Source organism: Bidens hawaiensis, unplaced genomic scaffold (genome assembly GCF_021521415.1).
Source record: "Bidens hawaiensis isolate Kalapana, Puna unplaced genomic scaffold, B.hawaiensis_p1.1 tig00009541_1, whole genome shotgun sequence".
Classification (NCBI taxonomy): Eukaryota; Viridiplantae; Streptophyta; class Magnoliopsida; order Asterales; family Asteraceae; genus Bidens; species Bidens hawaiensis.
The window spans coordinates 559,397-578,534 of NW_027491709.1; the positions used below are offsets into that span (position 1 = coordinate 559,397).

The 19,138-nt window shown below is 35.6% G+C and overlaps 2 protein-coding genes and 1 pseudogene across 3 annotated transcripts; all 3 read left to right on the top strand.

Annotated features, from left to right (window-relative positions):
* Positions 1-5,455: 5,455 nt before the first annotated feature.
* Positions 5,456-8,223, top strand: LOC143532748 (phenylacetaldehyde reductase-like). The gene is made up of 6 exons (XM_077027711.1): positions 5,456-5,608; positions 5,676-5,863; positions 5,967-6,161; positions 7,421-7,586; positions 7,663-7,849; positions 7,924-8,223. The coding sequence occupies exons 1-6, from the start codon at positions 5,491-5,493 to the stop codon at positions 8,066-8,068; spliced, it is 999 nt and encodes a 332-aa protein (XP_076883826.1). The 5' UTR covers positions 5,456-5,490; the 3' UTR covers positions 8,069-8,223.
* A 5,303-nt stretch (positions 8,224-13,526) lies between these two features.
* Positions 13,527-16,173, top strand: LOC143532752 (phenylacetaldehyde reductase-like). Its single transcript, XM_077027714.1, has 6 exons — positions 13,527-13,632; positions 14,503-14,672; positions 14,770-14,961; positions 15,037-15,202; positions 15,276-15,462; positions 15,539-16,173. Exons 1-6 carry the CDS (start codon positions 13,527-13,529, stop codon positions 15,684-15,686), a joined length of 969 nt encoding a protein of 322 aa, XP_076883829.1. The 3' UTR covers positions 15,687-16,173.
* A 513-nt stretch (positions 16,174-16,686) lies between these two features.
* On the top strand, positions 16,687-18,499 carry LOC143532755 (phenylacetaldehyde reductase-like; annotated as a pseudogene). The gene is made up of 5 exons (XR_013135240.1): positions 16,687-16,883; positions 17,392-17,750; positions 17,818-17,977; positions 18,062-18,248; positions 18,334-18,499. The product of XR_013135240.1 is annotated as a phenylacetaldehyde reductase-like (transcript).
* The last annotated feature ends 639 nt before the right edge of the window (positions 18,500-19,138 follow it).

The window sequence follows — 19,138 nt, forward strand, 5'->3', positions numbered from 1 at the left end:
CAATCTGCCTCCGAGTGTCCTGGTTTCTTGCAAAATCCACATACAACAGCGTTCATTGGTCGAAGACATCTGCCGAAATGTCTCATTCTGCATTACTTGCAAATGGGGCGACTATACACAAACGCCCCTTCATTCTTCTTCTCAGTTTTCCTCACTTTTCCTCCAACTGGCGACTTGCCATCATCTTTCTTTCTCTCATCACGGTTTTTCAACATTCCGTCCATCAAATATCCGGCCAACTCCATAGCTGATTCCGTTGAAGATGGCATATGTGATTGAACATACCACAACCTTGTGGTTCCACAACTTGGTTTAAATTTGATCCATTTCGTTGATCGGACAGAATTTCTTCAGTACCATAGCCTTGAACGTTGCCCAGTCTAGATTGTACAAATTTTCTCTACCCTTGATTCCAATCAGGGTATTCCACCATTCCAACGCCTCCCCCTTGAACATTTGGGAGGTATATTGGACCTTTTCTCTCTCAGTGCATTTGCTTATCAGCACAATTGATTCCATTTCCTCCAACCATCGGAGGGTATGCATCACTCCTTTATCCCCGTGAAATTATTTGGGGTTATACACTTTAAACACCTTAAAATCACAACCTTCGTGTATTTTAAGTTTCTTTGTTTTCTCATATAGGTTGTTTTCAGCCGTCGAGCTTTCATCACTCGCTTCTTTCTTTTTCTCGGTTTTCTTTTTCTTACTCTCCTTCTGTTCCGATTCCTTTTTGGATTCTTTCTTTGATTCTTTCTTGGATTCTCTCTTTGAAGTAACAGTTTCACTTCTACTTGCTCTTTTCTTAGATTGTGAGACAGTTCTACTTGGATCATTTTTCAAAATTTCATAGATTGGATTTACAGCCTCTTTTATCAAATCGCGGATACCAAGCACATAATTTTGTGGTATGGCTTGTATATTGTCCGCGGTAGCTTTTTTTTGTAAAATTTCTTCAATGGTCTTTCCTTTATTGTTTACTTAAATTTCTGGATTACTGTTTGCTTTAGACATGCTGTTACATGAATAAAACAAAATTTAGGGAAAGACACACTTTATATTACATTATTTATCTTACAAGAAAAAGGATTACAACAACTACAACAGTATACAACAACGATTTCTAATCCTTAATCCATTTTGTAACAAGATTTTTCATCTTGTCACATTTCTTGGCAATCTTTCTCCCCATTCTCTTTTGCTTGTTGGGAGAATGAAAGTCTTGGTCCTAAATATGGAGGAAAATCAGGATTCTCGTCCTCTTCTTCATCGGGATCCTTCTCTTCTTCAGGATCCACCTCGGATTCATAAGGGTTTTTGATTGATGATGAGTTTAATCTCTTTTTGTATGGCATGCTAACTCTCATTTTTGGTTTATGACTGGGTTCTGCAGATGCTGGCGGAGTCTCGTATTGGTAGTTCAATGGTGGTGATCCAAATTGCCATCTCCTTTGATCAGAGTGACAATTCATCCAGCTTGATGACTCCGATTCAGTTTCCTGCTTGATCTTGCTTTGCACTTCCTGTTCCTCGGAAGGATGGTATGTTGGAATGTCGGAGGGATAATACTGGGGAATGTTGTCAGTGGTGTCGTCAGAAATTTCTATTGGCATTTGCTGACTCCCTAGGAGATACACGGGTTGGCTCCCATAGAGTAAGTTTGAACGATTGGTTGATTGTGATTGAAAAAACTAGTATAATAACTATTGCTACTCTCCATATCGGATGGTTCGTAGTTGATTGTCGGTTTTGATCAAATGGCTACTCGGTGTCTACGACCAAAGTAGTTAATATAAGACATCTGCACTTTTAGTTAGATTAGGGATATGAGGTTTACCAATCCTATCTTATCCCTACGAATATTAATAATGATTAAAGCCTAGGTACTAATGTTTTAATACCTAATTCGCTGAAACCGATGGCTCTGATACCAACCTGTCACACCCCGACTTAGGGCCTAGGCGTGTGACCACAAGTTGGTACCTGTTTTGTAAATATATCAGAGTTTATGGATTAATTTTAGCGGAAGACTTTAGGTTTGAATATAATATTAATTTACATTGAAAACTTACTTGGGAATTAAATACCCGAGTACAATTTACAAAACATATGTTTCATATTACAAGGATTTTAGTTATAAAAAACGGAGGCATCTTGTATGCGCTTCTATCTTCATATAGACTCCAATCCTTCCAATCCTTGCTAATGCTACTTATACTTAATTACCTGCAATGGGTTGGAAAAATACGTCAGCTATATGCTGGTGAACACGTATGACTCGATAAAACAATTGAATGGCATTATAATACAAATATAGTTTTCTTGACAACCTCAGCGGAAGGTTTGTATTGATTGATTGAGAATGATACTTAACCTATACATGAATAGGTTTGTATGAATGATTTGAATGATGATTAAGCTATGATTGTAAGCTTAACCTTGAAATCGTTTATCTTTGATTGTGAATGAAAACACTTAGTTTTATGTGACGTTTGATATAACATGCTTTGGCCTAATAGGTTCTATCACGTTAGTAAGTTTCTCCAGGTAAGTAAACGGGTCCCTCGGTTGATTGGGATTTATGCGAATTACTTTTCCTTAGGCAAGAAACTTACCACTAGTGATATCCCCCTTCCAGTTACTACATGCCCGTCAAAATATATCTTTTTGTTTAACATTACTTCATCATGAAGTAACGTTTATGAAAATATGATTGTGAATGATTTGTAAAATACGATCAAGGTTAAAGGCCATAGCCTCGATTGATAGTCTAAGCAATAAGTCAAATAACTTAAACGTAATTCCTACCTCAGATTGGATGCTTAGATTGATTGATAATAAAAAGGCAGGATCTTGATCTACTCGCTTAAGTGTTTGCTACTTGATTATGACTTCGTTCTTCGCACGAACTTCGAGAAATTGGCACGTAAACTTGACACGGCAATGGGCACGCCTTTCTAGGTTATGTGTGTGTATATGGAGGTGTGATGGGATGAATGGGGTTCAAACCCGTCTCCTCCCCTTTTATAGGCGAAATCCCGTCGCGGTACGCGATGGGGTTCTTGGGACCCGTCGCGTACCACGACACCGCACTTTTTACGCCGCCTTATGCGGTGGTGACACGTGACCTGCCACATTGCACCACGTGTTGACACGGTGTTGGACACGTGTCTGATGACTCACCAAGCCCATCGCGCTACGCGATGGGTTGATTGTTACCCCGTCGCGTACCGCGATGGGAGCAAATTTTCAGAATTTGCATTTTTGGTCCCTGTACTTTCTAAGTTAGTAAATTTAAGCTTAAATTAAAGAGGGTAAAAGACGCGGTGTTACAATATACTCCATAACCTTATAGTCAAACAGGAACAACATATAATCATACTTGAACCCAAAGAGGGAAACATTTTTGCCGCATCTTGAAGTGAGAGATGTATTATGATTGGATATTTAAATTTAAGGGTTATTAGATTTAAATACTCTCAACTTTTACTCGTTGGCCAGGAATCCCAATTAACGAAATGTTTCTCACCGTTCCCAACAACCTTATTTTATTATGGCACTCCCAAGCTAACAAGTTAACAGGTCGACACCAGGCCATAGAAGGGGTCATTAGCAGCCAACGGTTTAATGCAGAAAATGGTCCAAGTGTTCACTGAATTTATTGGAGGAGAAATATACGTTGGGAGCTAAGTCTTGAACTTGTTGCTGATTTAGGAAGATGCAGCCTTGTTCTTTTTTCCATGTGTTTTTGTGAATTTGTTATAAATAGGAGTAGGGTTAATTTTATTTTGTTCACTGTCCCCTTTTGATATAACACCAACCATGCTTTTTTAGGTCCTTAACCGGATCAAACAACACAATAACTAGTTATCTTGGATCAGCATCTACACTAGCTAGCGGAAATCACTAGTGAGGACCGAGATCTCGGATCTTATTTGGTGTATGTTTATTGCCGAGAGAATGAGAGAAAGAGAGAGTTTAATAGTTGTAAGGATAAGGCTTTGCAAAAGGTTGTTGTGTGTATGAGTTACACACTCTATATATAGTGTGTAATCTCATACACCATACTTTCATTATAAACGGCCCAATGGGCTCTATTACACATGGTTTAGGGCCCACACATACAAAAGATAAGTTCAACAAGCTAACAAATACATAAACACTACAATACATACAAATACGAAAGACTATCACAAAATGGGCCTTACACAGGGGCGAAGCTACTTATATAGCAGGGGTGTCCCTTGTGGAAAAAAAAAATTATTAGTATTATTATAGTGTTAAAATCCTAATCGACCCCTGTGAAATTTTGATATCGACCTCTGTTTAATTTCGAAAATACAAAGAATGAAAGATTAATAGGATAAGGTAGCATGGCTAATAATCGCTAGTTTTTACTTATATTGGCTTTATAAATTTACTTTATGGGCCAAGAAAGCCTACCACAAAAACTTAATTTATTAAAAGTGGTTTTTGAGTTGAAACTTGAAAGTGTTCGACATATGCCTAAATATATATATAATGTTATTTGTGCAAACTTTAAGAAAGTATAAATCTCTAACTATAGTAATTTATAAAGTAGGAATTACATTGTGACTTACGACTAACTAATTCCCGTTATACAAATTTGGTTCCGTCAATGACAAAGTAGATTATGTTTTTGTTATATTTCAAGAAATAAAAACCATAGATAATAACTTTAAATGAGCTGTATTTTAATTATGCATTTATAGTAATATTTTGTTTGATTATATATATACTTTATTACTTTGTATATGACCTGACCCGCTTCGACCCGTTCCAAACGGCTAAAGCGGACAAAAAATAATTATATATACCGATTTGACCCGACCCAAATAGCCGATATGGAACGATTTTTTTTTATATATAATTAGTTACCTGCCCAAAAAATTTCCGACCCTTGTGAAAAAATTTTCTGGATCCGTCACTGGCCTTACACTTTCTTCTTAATCCCCGGTATACACATGATTGTTTTTCAAGCTATTGAATTCCTTTGAAGTTTAATACACACTAAACTCGTCTCAGTTGAGTGTGTGTTTTGAGGCATGAGCCAACAAAATAACTAAGTTTAGACGCACCAGTGTAATTAGAGACGCATAGACATTTAAAAGTAAAAATAAAAACTGTCATATCATTCTTCATTCATAACTTATTATTATATCTTGCAACCACCCCACTCTTGTCTTAAAAGATTAAATTTCTGTTGAGATAGCTCATACACTTAACATTAAAAAAATCACTTTTGTATTTGATAATATTTGTGTCTTTATACATATAATCACCACATGGAAGGCTATGAGCTATGATCACCATTCATTAATAATGTGTATAATTAACTAATCCTTTAAATAATATGTATCAAGATTGTAGTCAAATAAGAACAGTGCAACATAATCTATTTTCATCAAATAATTTAATCCCCTCCAACATTATATATTATCTACGTTACTAACTCCATGTTTCAGAAACATGAGTGGAGAAGGGAAGGTGGTTTGTGTTACCGGAGCTTCAGGGTACATAGCGTCATGGCTCGTTAAGCTTTTGCTCAATCGTGGCTACACCGTTCATGCTACTGTCCGCTCCCTCGGTCCGTCCCTTAATCCAACTTTTGAGTTTCCTTTAAGACATACTAATTCCATTAAAACGCGTTGCAGATGATCCAAAAAAGACAGAACATCTGCTTGCTTTTGATGGAGCTAAGGAAAGACTATTATTGTTTGAAGCTAACTTAAGTGTAGAAGGATCTTTTGATTCTGCAGTTAGTGGTTGTGTTTGTGTCTTTCACACAGCATCCCCTGTGATTCTAACTTCAGTTTATGAGCCAAAGGTCACTGACCCACAGGTCACTTTTCATCCTTTTGCTCTCTACTTTTTAAAGTTGGTGTAAGTTTTATAAACATGCTAGTGCTTTCAAGATTTTTTTAAAACTTTTTATTTGGCATCAGAAGGAATTGCTAGATCCTGCAGTGAAGGGGACACTGAACGTTCTTAAGTCAGTTGTGAAAGTTAAATCAGTGAAGAGAGTAATATTGACTTCTTCAATGGCTGCAGTTATGTTTACTGACAGGCTTGCAGAGTCTGCTGGTGGTGTAGTGGATGAGACTTGGTTTTCAGATCAAGTCTTTTGTGAGCGGTTAAAGGTATGCATTTTTCACTAGTATGTGGGTTATTTATTTACATTTTACCAACTAGATGGGTGCCTACGTCATGCAGCGGGAAACGCAAACATTGATAATCACGTAATAAATTTATGGGTGTTTATTGTTCGGTTTGAAACCGTAAAACCGTTCATCAGTTTGATTTGACTGTTGATTTTTTTTCTTTCACTTTTGGCCAGTTTTCAATTTTCAAAAGTTCTATATTGGTTTTCGATGACAAAAAGCTGTTGCAAAAGGTTTGGTTCACGGTTTAATTTAAAACAATAAAAAACAGACCGCAAACACCCATACATAAAATGTATTTTTTTAACTGAAAAAAACTATGACAATATCATACTCAAATTAAAGATAAAAATATGCTCGTTTTTATGGTGTAAATTTTTTAAAAAAAATATTAAAGTTTAAAAATTATTGGGGAATTTGGGTTAAAGTGAAAATTAAAATAATATATAGGTAATAGATTAAGGGTTATTGTTGTAATTATTTTTTAAGTTTAATTATAATTGAGGGACCAATATGATAACTATATTAAATAAACGTTAGTTTTATTGTGAGAATTACTCTTTTACCCCAATTCAAGGTTGTACCATATGTAGAATCATTTGTAAATCCTTTAATTTGAAGTGTCTTAATTTACCCCTATTTGGTGTATTATATATAGTATAGATATAGCTTAAGAAATATAAAAATCTACCAATTAACTAAACTTACATTTTAAATTTTGGTTTTTTACAAAATAAAGTTATATAAAAAAATGAAAAAAGAAAACATGCGACATACCCGATGAGTATTGGGTCGGTATGAGACACGGTTTTACAATCGGGTATGGGATTGGTGTTACTTTTACCCGTCCCATTGTCATCCTTAAGCGTTAACTTTTTGCAAAACACCTAATGTCTTATCGTACGTATTATTGATTTCATAATCATACGTACATTGATACAAAATACTGTAATCTAACATATGATATACATGATTCAGAAAGTTATAGAAAGTTATCTAAGACATCTTGTAATACAAAACCTACAACATGTTGGTAATAAATATCAATAACCCGTCTATGAAGTATTTAGCCACTCTATTTCCTTACATAAAACCCTTTGACCAACACTTTTTAGTGGGAAGAAATTTTAATAAAATATAAAATGTCAACGGCGCCCATTTTAATAAGATGCCTTGATCAAACTGATTTGGTGGTTTTTTCATATTACTAATGATGGATGAGTGTGCATTCTTTTTAGATATATTATCACCTTGCAAAGACCTTGGCTGAGGATGCTGCTGTGAAATTTTCAAAAGAGAATGGTCTGGATTTGGTGGTCATAAATCCTGGCTATGTAATTGGTCCTCTCTTACAACCTACTCTCAACTTTACTTCTGAGGGTTTTATGAACTTTATAGAAAAAGGTAATTGATTTGTTATAATTAAAATTTATTTCAAAAACAGGATTCTTCATTAAAGTTGTTGTATATTTATATATAGGAAAGGAAGTATTTCCAGATAGAATCTACATACTTGTTGATGTGAAAGATTCCGTTGTTGCGCATATACTAGCACTTGAGAAACCGGAAGCTAATGGTAGATATTGCATGGTCGGGTATTTGATTCGAGCACAAGAGATCATGATGATCTTAGACAAACTCTACCCTGATCGTGGCTATTCTCTAAGGTAATTACTAATTAGTATTATTGGCCTATCTAAGAGAAGTTGGGATTACTTTTTTTTTGTTAAAATTTGGATAGGTATAAAGACAATTGTGTCGAGGCGATACCATATAGTATATCGACGGCAAAGGCAGAAAGCCTAGGTGTTGAGTTTACTCCGTTTGAAGTAAGCCTCAAGGACACTATTGAAAGCTTGAAAGAGAAGAAATTTATGAACCCATAAGTTCTTTAAATGTTTGTTTAAGAACAGCGAGAGAAAGTAAACTTGAATGCCGAATTGTGTGTTGATCAATAAGCAATCATGCATAACGGAATGTAAAATAAAATTGTATATTTCCTTCATTTTCTTAGTGGGTCTGGCTTGGTCTCTTAACAAGTGAACTATCTAAGCAAGCATCCACATATTTATAACAATAATAGGTTTAATTACATAAAGGTGTCTTATGTAACCAAAAGAAAAATGGTAACGTCCAAAAGATACCCACAGCTAGGGATGAGATCGGAACCGTACTCGTACTTGTACCCGTACCTGTACTCGAAAATACCCGTACCTGAAATCAGAAAATCTTGGTACCCATACCTGTACCCGAATTATAAGGTACCGGTATGGGTACAGGTACTTTGGGTACGGTACTCGATTTGGTACCACTTTGTATTTTTTTTTTTAAAAAAAAAATCTCCAATAAACTAGGTATAGGTAACGGTACAGTAACGACAATCAATTATATCTATAATACCAAAACCGTAATACCACAACCAAAACCGTAATACCGCAACCAAAACATAATAAAAAAACTAAAAATGAAACAAATCAATCATAATATAAAATCCATTCAAAATCAATTAATGAAAACCAAAACATGCAAAGTATCAAAAAAAATTTTTTTTATCAAAATGTTTAAAACAAAATTAACTTATACAAAGAAAGTCAACATTCGTTTAATCTTCGCTAATCATCTTTCTATTTTATCTTTTCCTTTTCTTTGTTTATTGTTTCCTCAATTTCTATAGAAAAATAAGAGAGAGTTAATATATGTACTTAATGATATACACAATTACACATACATGAAATAAAAAATACGAATACACAATATATGAATATACACATATAGATTGAGAATAAACTTATTCAAGTTAGATATATTACGTTTTGAAAATCCCGCTTGAAAGTTAAATCATGAGTGTGAGAAACATAATAAAATCCACTACATATTCTAAACGGGTACCAGTACCCGTATGTAACATCCCGAAATTTCAAGATAATATTAATTATATTACTTAATAATAGAGGGAAAGTTTACTCGGGTTATCAGGAAATAAATAAAAGAATAGGAGTTGGTATGGGTCGGGCTAGTGTCGGATAATGGATGTGGGTTATGGACTTGGATTAATAGAGATGGGTTAAATGAGAATGGGCCTTAGGTCCATGGGATTTCAGGGATATAAATATCCCCTAAACCCAAAATATCTTTCATTTTTCACCAAACTCCCTAACACACACACCATACACTAACTTCGCCGGAACCGGGCCGATCCAAGGGAAGAATCGGACTGATCCGAGAGTGAGAGAGGGCGACTAGTTGCGTTAACAAGTTAAAGGAGATCCAAACAAGCTCAAAGGTATGATTCTTGATCTTTGAAGTTTAAAGATCCAAGCTTTTTAGTGTATAAGCGACCGAAAATGGTCGGGAAGTGTAGTGGGTGATATTGAACCATAGCAAGGGTGTTAAAATCGCTCGAAATGCTGGAAAGAAACCGAACAGCGGCTGTCTGGGCAACTTCGCCTTCATCTGGGCAACTTCGCCTTCAACGCGACGAACTTCGCCTGCAAGCTAAGTTCGCCTGATGAACTTCGCCTGCAAGCTAAGTTCGCCTGATGGCAACTTCGCTGTAAAGTTAAGTTCGCCTAAGGTTTAACTTCGCCTGAAGCCAAGTTCGCCTAAGGTTTAACTTCGCCTGAAGCTAAGTTCGCCTGAGGTTTAACTTCGCCTAAAGCCAAGTTCGCCTGAGGTTTAACTTCGCCTAAAGCCAAGTTCGCCTGAGGTTTAACTTCGCCTAAAGCTAAGTTCGCCTAAGGTTTAACTTCGCCTAAGGTTTAACTTCGCCTAGAAAATAAATTAAAAACCTAATGGAAAATGTGTTAAGACAGTTAATGTAAATAAAATTTTTCCAAGCTGACCTGGCAGCTCGACCCCAGCCAGGGGCTCTGCCCCTTGGACCCTGCTAGGGGCTGCCGCCCCTAGACCCCGCTGCCAGGGGCGCTGCCCCTGGACCCCCGTTCGTTGTGGGTAGTAGTTAAGACTGGAAAGATGATATGAGTAGTGATAGTTGTTTGATACGTGTACTTGTTATACAGTCAGCCGTGCACAGCTGAAGAAAGGGATTACGATTAACGGTGAACGTAACCGTGTTCAGGTGAGTTTCTAGCCCCATTCCTTGTTATGTTTTCGGGGCTGTGTGCATACTCGATGTGTTGTTAATACATTTGTCCTAAGTGATAAGTGTATGTCATATGTGATATGTGTGATAGATATAAATGATTGTTTGACGGTACGCGAACGATCTTCGGATATTGCGCGTACTGTCAGGTTAAAAATAAAGGTACGAATATTATATATCGAAGATGTATGAATATTTCAAATGAATACTTGTCGGGGCGTGAACGATCTTCGGATATTGCACGTAACGACAAGGGGTATGGTTGTTAAATGAATGAGGTAAAGAATGCCTAGAGTGTTCTTATGTAAGTATGTGTATATAGGTACACGAATGGCATGTGAGTTCTACGTTCGACATAGTAAGTTAGGATGGCAAATCCCTCTAGCTTCTGTCGGACATAGACTCGGCTGGTAATGGCGTAGTTAAGGACTGCGAGCCTTATACGTGAAGTAGATGATACATGTAAACGTAGATAAGGACTGCGAACCTTATACGTAATGTAGATAGGCGTCAGCATAGGAAAGGACTGTGAACCTTATACGTGCTGTATTTGAAGCATAGGGGAGGACTGCGAACCTCGTACGTGCTATGAATTAGGTTGCAACATAGGGAAGGACTGCGAACCTTGTACGTGTTGTGGATGTATTTCAGCATAGGAAAGGACTGTGAACCTTATACGTGCTGATTTTGTAGCATAGGGGAGGACTGCGAACCTCGTACGTGCTATGAATTAGGTTGCAACATAGGGAAGGACTTGCGAACCTTGTACGTGTTGTGGATGTATTTCAGCATAGGAAAGGACTGTGAACCTTATACGTGCTGATTTTGTAGCATAGGGGAGGACTGCGAACCTCGTACGTGCTATGAATTAGGTTGCAACATAGGGAAGGACTGCGAACCTTGTACGTGTTGTGGATGTACTATGGTATAGGGAAGGACCGCGATCCTTGTACGTACCATAAATGGTGAACATAGGTAAGGACTGCGAACCTTGTACGTGTTCACAACCTTGAGTACAGGTATAGACGGTGAACTATGAACGTACTCTCGGTAGACTGAGGTTAGTAATTGTAGATATGTATGTATGTATGGTAGCAAGTATGTATGTAGAACAGAAGGGTAACTAGTGAAGTATGGATATGTATCTACAGATATGTATGTATGTGTACGTATTGTATGGCGTTCGATTAACTAGAACTCACTCAGCGTAGCTGACTTTTAGTATGCACGCAGGTGAGCTGATTATAGAGTTAGCATGAGGATGACACACGGCATAGATTGAACGGCTGGCATCTGAAGAAAGAAGTAAAGATGTTTTAAATATAAAGTTTTGTGTTATGGTATCAAAGAGAAGATTTGATGTTTTGTAACAAATGATTGATGTTTTATATTCCGCGAAAAGTTTTAATAAACTCTGATTTGAAGAACTGTGTTTATGAGTAAATCCGACGCTAAAGTAGGGTCACCGGGTTCGGGGCCTTACACCGTAATACTCGTACTTGTACCCGTACCTGCACCCGAAAGTACCCGTACCTATAATCAGTAAATTTGAATACCCATACCCATACTCAATAGACACGTACGAGTACATATACGGATACAGGTATTTAGGAAAAAAATCTCATCCTTACCCACATTAGTTTATATGGAAATGGATGCCATAATTTTTCATTCCATTAACCCATAAAAAATTGTGGGACTTTCATTAAGGAAATAATAATAATAATAATAATAATAATAACAACAACAACAACAATAAATATGTAGGTTTCTCGTGCATTTGACACGAATTCAAGGGTATGGGTCTTATCAAATCCAAATAGCCTTGAACAGATAATAACATCTCATTAAATTAAAAATTAATCTTATCAAATATTTGATATAAAAATTCTTATAAAGTAGGGATATACTAAAATTTAATATCTTATTTAAAAAAAATTTATAATTTAGAAACAAATTTTATAGTAAAAAAAATAAGCGGGTCGTGAGTCTAACCAAACCTAAATAAATTTTAAAACAGGTTATAATATCTTATTTATTTGTGAAATCATTTCATCATCAAATCCTAATTACATTATTAGCTTTCTTACTATATATAAAATTAAAAAATCCAAAAAATTATATAAATATGATAAATGAATAATGTAAAACAACCTCGTAATACGGTGGATAAAAGCTAGTTATACTATATATTAAAAGAAAGTGAATTGCTAATGCAAAGTTTAAGCTTGTGCACATTTAGTCCCTTGAGATCTGGAATGTACATTAGTAGACTTTAGGTTTGCACACATTTGATCCCTTGAGATTTGAAATGTATATTTTGGATTATTTTGACTTATTAGGTGCTGACACTTTGATAATATCTATAGAATGTCACAAGCCTGCTCTTAGGTGCGTAAAAATACAAACCGCCACGAAGTGTGGTGGAATACCCTAATTATACGAATGATAACATATCAAAAGTAAGTTGTTGTAGACAAATGTTTTCAGAATTTAATCTAAAGTAAAGTATATAAATAATTGACGTGTTAGCCCCTGAGCTTTCATTTTCCTTAACATTTCTCTTATTTTATTTTATAATTTCAAAATATCAATAAAAAGCTATTCAAATTTTATTTTTGCTTTACAATCTTTTTATATAGTTTGATTATTGATTTTATTATTTTTATTTCTTTAAGATCTTATTAAAAGTATATTTATTTTTTATAGTTTTGTATACTTTCTCTAGCTAGTTTTTTATTTTTGTAAAATGTATTCAAAATAATTTATTTATTTTTTGTTAGGCTCGGATACATAAGATTAATGTTACATGAGAAAATAGCCAAATTTGTTTATCAAGATATGTATGTTATTTAAATATTTTATTTTAAAAAAATATGACTTTTTAATAAAAGAATGTAAAATATCTCTTAATTTAAAAAACACTCTCTAAAAAGATTAAAACAAGTATAGATAAAAAACAATTTTACAAAATAAGAAAAACAACGTTTTTTTAATAGGAAAATAAACTTTTTTCCAAGTAAGAAAAAATGTTTTTAATTTTTTAAATAATTTTAAATATACATAAAAAAATAAATAGAAAAAAATTGTTAAATAAAAGTTATCAAAATGACAAAAGGAAATGTACTACTAAAATAACTTAAAAAAAAGTTTAGTAAATGTAGTTTTTGGATATTAATTATTTCTATGTAAACTCACTTTACTTTCATCCAACCACGAAGTCCCAAGTAAGTTTGAGAGAAATGAGTGGACAAGGAAAGGTGGTTTGTGTTACAGGGGCTTCTGGGTTCATCGTTAAACTCTTGCTTGATCATGGCTACACTGTTAATGCCACCGTCCGATCTCTAGGTAACTCTATCAATCTTTTTTATTTATGGCTTTTAATCTGCTTTCATATCCAAATTATTTTCAAATGTATAAATTGTTCATCCATAAATTATTCACTACTTATGAATATTAAGTTATGCACATAATCTTGTTTTTGGGTAATAAACTATTTACTATTTAGATTGTTATTATTTAGCATAAAAGGGTGTAATTTGACTTTTAGGTCAAACTGACCGATCCCCAATTCGGTAATGATATAATTATGGTACATTGTGTTAGAAAATGTTACACATGTTCAAAAGTCAACGACTTTGACCTCAAAAGTCAAAGTGGATGTCTTCCATTTTCTAATGTGTACTGTCTGGAAAATCAAAATCATCATTAATATTTTATTATTTTATATAATTAAATCACCTGAATAACAAAGCAAGTTACAGTGTAAGGGTGTTAATCAGGTTGGGTATTCGGATTTCGAGATTTGGGTTATTCGGGGTTTTTTATGTTTGAAGCTCTAAACAAAACCCGACTTGGTTTGGTTTAATCGGTTTTCGGGTATGTTCGGGTCAGTGGCGAAGCGTGGACGAGAACACTGGGGCCGGACTCAATATGTATTTAAAAATTTATAAACGGGGTGTGTGTGTGTGGGGGGGGGGGGGTCAGTCGAAAACGGGTAAATTTACACTACGCATACAAATTTCCGGCCGAAAAACAGGTAAACTTACACTACTGCGCAAAAAAACCTCTGGCCCTCACTATGCTTCGCCAACTGTTCGGGTAAGAGTTCTTCGGGTACGGGTGAACTCATGTCGGCTAAAATAGACGGGCCTAATATAACCTGAATTCTTGATTTTCTATTTCTTTTTGTTTACTTTCTTTTGAAAAATGTTGCAGATGATCCAAGCAAGACAGAACATCTACTTGCTCTCGATGGAGCTAAGGAAAGACTATCTTTGTTTGAAGCTAACTTAACTGCAGTTGGATCTTTCGATTCTGCACTTAATGGCTGCGTTTGTCTCTTTCACACAGCATCTCCTGTCTTACTTTCAGTTGATGATCCACAGGTCAACTTTTTTTTCTTTTTCTCTTAATCCTCCAAAATATTTAATAAAATTTTGAATTATTTGCAGAAAGCTAAGTTTTTTTATTATTTTTTATCAGGCACAACTGATAGATCCTGCAGTGAAGGGGACACTTAACGTTCTTAAATCAGCTGCAAAAGTTCAATCTCTCAAGAAAGTGGTTTTGACTTCTTCAATGGCTGCAGTAACATTTGGCCCGAGACTCCCGGAGTCTGGAGTTGTGGTGGATGAAACCTGGTTTTCAGATCCTTTATTTTGTGAGCAGAAGAAAGTATACTATAAATTCATCTCAAATCAGCTACAATAATGATGTGATTAATCGAACATTTTGTGTTTTTTTTTTCAGTTGTGGTATCAGCTTTCAAAGACGTTGGCTGAGGATGCTGCTGTTAAGTTTGCAAAAGAGAACAGTTTGGAGTTGGTGGCTATAAATCCCGGATATGTGATCGGTCCCGTCTTACAACCGACTCTCAACCTTACTTCTGAGGGCATTATGGGGTTGATAAAAACCGGTAATAATTGATATGCATAGTTTAAGAAGCGAGGTTTATGTTGTGTGTAAAATGTTAATTTTTGTAAATCCAGGAAATGAAGTAATTTCAGGTGGAGTTTATAGACTTGTTGATGTGAGAGACGTTGCTGCTGCACATATTTTAGCGTTTGAGAACCCGGAAGCGAATGGTAGATACTGCATGGTTGGCAAAATGGTTCGGCATTTGGAGGTCATAAAGATTGTAAATAAACTCTACCCGAGTCTTGGCCATTCTGAAAGGTAACACAAAGACAATAGGATCATAAAAATATTAATATTATGCAACTTAAAATCCGGGTTACTTATATGTTGATAGGTATAAAGATGATGAGTGTGTTGAGCCTCTGCCTTACAGCGTGTCAAGGGCAAAAGCGGAAAGTCTAGGCGTTGAGTTTACTCCGTTGGAGGTAAGTATCAAGGATACCGTTGAAAGCCTCAAGGAGAAGAAGCTATTAAGCATATAGAAGACCATATGATGTGCATGTATGGACTTGTTTCAAGAAAAAAATAGTGCTTTCTTGGTTCTTTTTAAAATTTGTTTCTGTTTGTGGTTTTTGGTACCGTGTACCAAGGTGTTGGATAGTAGTAAGTCTTCAAATCCTGTGGTGGACAAAAGGCGTAGATTTTGGAGTAGTAAGACTATAGGGTATGTGAGTTGGTCGTTAAAAAAACGTGTTTGTGATCTCCTCTTTATTTCCGTCAGATACACTATTTTCGTTAAATTTGGGTTTTTAACCCATTTATTTATCAATTGGTTTATCTTGAATAAATCCCTTTTTATTTGGCTAGAGATAATATTTCTGCCAAATTTGGCCATCTCAATTCATTTAAATTTATCAACTGATGCTATATTTTTATCTTTTTAAGCTGTAATTGTTCTAGACATATGTTAACTAATTTACAGCTTAATTTTTTGGATCAAAAAATTTTGGATTATCTTCGGTATTAACTTGATTCTCCGCTAGTAAACTGATTCAGTAAGGTGCATTGCAGTGATAGCTGAAACTTAGTTCTGTATACATGGTTACATTAATGTTTCTATGAATGTTATTACATTTTTTCATCTAACAAGGCAATACATTTTTAGACCCAACAACATATCTATAATAAATCAATAGAGGAAAGATTAAAAAATAAAAATAAAATAAAAATAAAGTGTAAAGTGAGTCAAATAAACTATTCTTTTAACAAGTTTATCTACCATAACCATTGTTGAAAACAGATTTTGCAGTTTTCAACCTAAAACTGGTTAGAAATGAACACAAAATGTACTTTTTTTTAAACGACGAAGTTTCATAAAAACCAAAAGCAACTACTAGCAAGAAGGTAAAAAACAAACAATGAAACAAAAAGATTAAACAAGGATCTGTCCCACATGTGCACTACTGTCTATACGCTATAAGTCATATTTTTATTAGAAAAGACAAAAAAGTATATTAAAAGTCAAAATAACATATTCTTATAATATGCTTTTCTGGTATGGTTTCAATCAAATGCTACAGACCACCAACTTATCCATCAACTCCCAACTGATTCAGAATAGATGAGTGAAGAAGGAAATGTGGTTTGTGTTACCGGGGCTTCTGGTTACATAGCTTCATGGCTCGTTAAGCTCTTGCTTGACCGTGGTTACACCGTTCATGCTACTGTCCGATCACTCGGTATGTCCTTCCCTCTTGATTGTTGATTTAGTATAAATTTCAGTCTGAATCTGAAGGAGAGTGTAGTTTGACTTCTAGCTCAAATTGGAATTGTCGTTTTTTCAAGCCTGGGCTCGGCTTATTTATTATTTATTTATTAATTTCTTTATGTTTTTAATTATTTTTACATATTTTGAGAAAGACCTTAAATGAGCCTCAGCTCGGCCCAAGCTTGTGTAGCACCTTAAACGAGCCCAGCCTCCGCTGGAGCCACTTGTCTATGTGGTATTATTAATATATAGAAATCCGAAAGAGGCAAGACTTAAAAGTACATAAGGTTCATTAAGGCTCAAGCTCAGGCTCGATACCTAAACAAGCTTATTTGAGGCTTGGGAATGGCTCGGACCTTTTCAAGCTTTTTAGCCATCCAATCTCGAGCTGCTTGGCTCGTTTATGATTTAAGCTATATGATCAATCTAACTTGCATGTTCTATATCTTTTTGTTTACTTCTTTTAAATATGTTTGCAGATGATCCAAAAAAGACAGAACATCTTCTTGCTCTTGATGGAGCAAAGGAAAAACTATCTTTGTTTGAAGCTAACTTAAGTGTAGATGGATCTTTTGATGCTGCAGTTAGCGGCTGCGTTTGTCTCTTTCACACTGCGTCTCCTGTTCTATTTTCAGTTGATGACCCAAAGGCGCAACTGATCGATCCTGCAGTTAGAGGGACACTTAAAGTTCTTAAATCAGCTGCAAAAGTCCAATCTCTCTAGAGAGTGGACTTGACTTCTTCAATGGCTGCAGTTATGTCCGGTGTCAAAATTCCTGTTGGGGTTGTGGTGGATGAAACCTGGTATTCAGATCCGGTCGTTTGTGAACAGACAAAGGTATACTTTAATTTCAATTCAGCTACGAAATGCTGTAATTAATCTAACATTTGGTGATTTCTTTCAGTTGTGGTATCATCTTTCGAAGACCGAGGACGCTGCTGTTAAGTTTGCAAAAGAGAACGGGTTGGAGTTGGTAGCTATAAATCCTGGATTTGTGATCGGTCCCATCTTACAGCCAACTCTCAACCTTACTTCTGAGGGCATTCTGGGATTGATTAAAGATGGTAAGTTGTTGCTTACAGCTAATGTTTATATGCATGAATTGAGGTTTATGTTGTGTGTAAGATGTTATTTTTTTTTTATTTCAGGAAAAGAAGTGTTTCCGGACGGAGTTTATAGACTTGTTGATGTGAGAGATGTTGCTGCTGCACATATTTTAGCTTTTGAGAACCCGGAAGCTAATGGTAGATATTGCATGGTTGGTAAAGTGGTTCGGTCTTTAGAGATTATGAAGATTGTAGATAAACTGTACCCGAGTCTTGGACATTCTAAAAGGTAAACACATAAACAACATTTTGACTGTTTGACCATGTTGACTTCTATGTAACCTAGATTTTCTTGTTTCACAAAATGTTGATAGGTATAAAGATGGTGAGGGTGTTGAACCAGTACCTTACAATGTATCAAGGGCAAAGGCGGAAAGTCTAGGCGTTAAGTTTACTCCATTGGAGGTAAGCATCAAGGATACTGTTGAAAGCCTCAAGGAGAAGAGCTTGCTAAGCTTCTAGAACACCAGATAATGTGTGTGCATGGGCTTGTTTGAAGACAATAATGGGTTCGATTTGGTTATGGTGACATAAGTTCGTTTTGAGCTTCTAAACTACGAAATGATGTTAATGGGTTTGTATGAGAACAATGATTTGGAGTCATTGTTTATGTGTAATATTGGTGCATAATAATGAAAACTGATGCAGCGTTAAAACGAAAATGAAGGTCGAATCACGTTGATTCAGTGAATACCCGTGATGAACTTCAAAACTCCCAAATCTCACCCAAAGGTCCAGGAAAAATGAAGAGAAAAATGAAATTTATTAATAATCAAGTCTCCTTGTTCATATTACATCACCAACATATAAATAAGAGTTCTAATACGAAATGGGCCTAAAACGGGCCCTGGGCCAAACACAAACCCAAAAATAAAAACATAAAAAGTGCTGAAAAAACAATAAAAGGCCCATAACTTTATTTAGGAGTTGTTTTTGGGCTTCAGACAGGGGCCAAACCGCCATAGGCCGTTTGCCACAATGCGCTCCTCGTCTCAAGCTTCGATTTGACTAGTAATAGGCCTGAAACGGAGCTTCTTGGGCCAAGTTATGCCCGTTTTCGTGGGCCACCTTTTGTAGCCGATCTTGGGCCTCCAGAAACATAATAGCCCGGTCTTCAAC

What these genes read in the sequence shown, in the direction of transcription:
- LOC143532748 (XM_077027711.1), top strand. Translation starts at nt 5,491, where the DNA reads ATGAGTGGAGAAGGGAAGGTGGTTTGTGTTACCGGAGCTTCAGGGTAC. An exon ending in TATGAACTTTATAGAAAAAG is followed by an intron (nt 7,587 to 7,662) that starts GTAATTGATTTG and finishes ATTTATATATAG; the next exon opens with GAAAGGAAGTATTTCCAGAT. An exon ending in GATCGTGGCTATTCTCTAAG is followed by an intron (nt 7,850 to 7,923) that starts GTAATTACTAAT and finishes AAATTTGGATAG; the next exon opens with GTATAAAGACAATTGTGTCG.
- LOC143532752 (XM_077027714.1), top strand. Translation starts at nt 13,527, where the DNA reads ATGAGTGGACAAGGAAAGGTGGTTTGTGTTACAGGGGCTTCTGGGTTC. An exon ending in TATTTTGTGAGCAGAAGAAA is followed by an intron (nt 14,962 to 15,036) that starts GTATACTATAAA and finishes TTTTTTTTTCAG; the next exon opens with TTGTGGTATCAGCTTTCAAA. An exon ending in AGTCTTGGCCATTCTGAAAG is followed by an intron (nt 15,463 to 15,538) that starts GTAACACAAAGA and finishes ATATGTTGATAG; the next exon opens with GTATAAAGATGATGAGTGTG.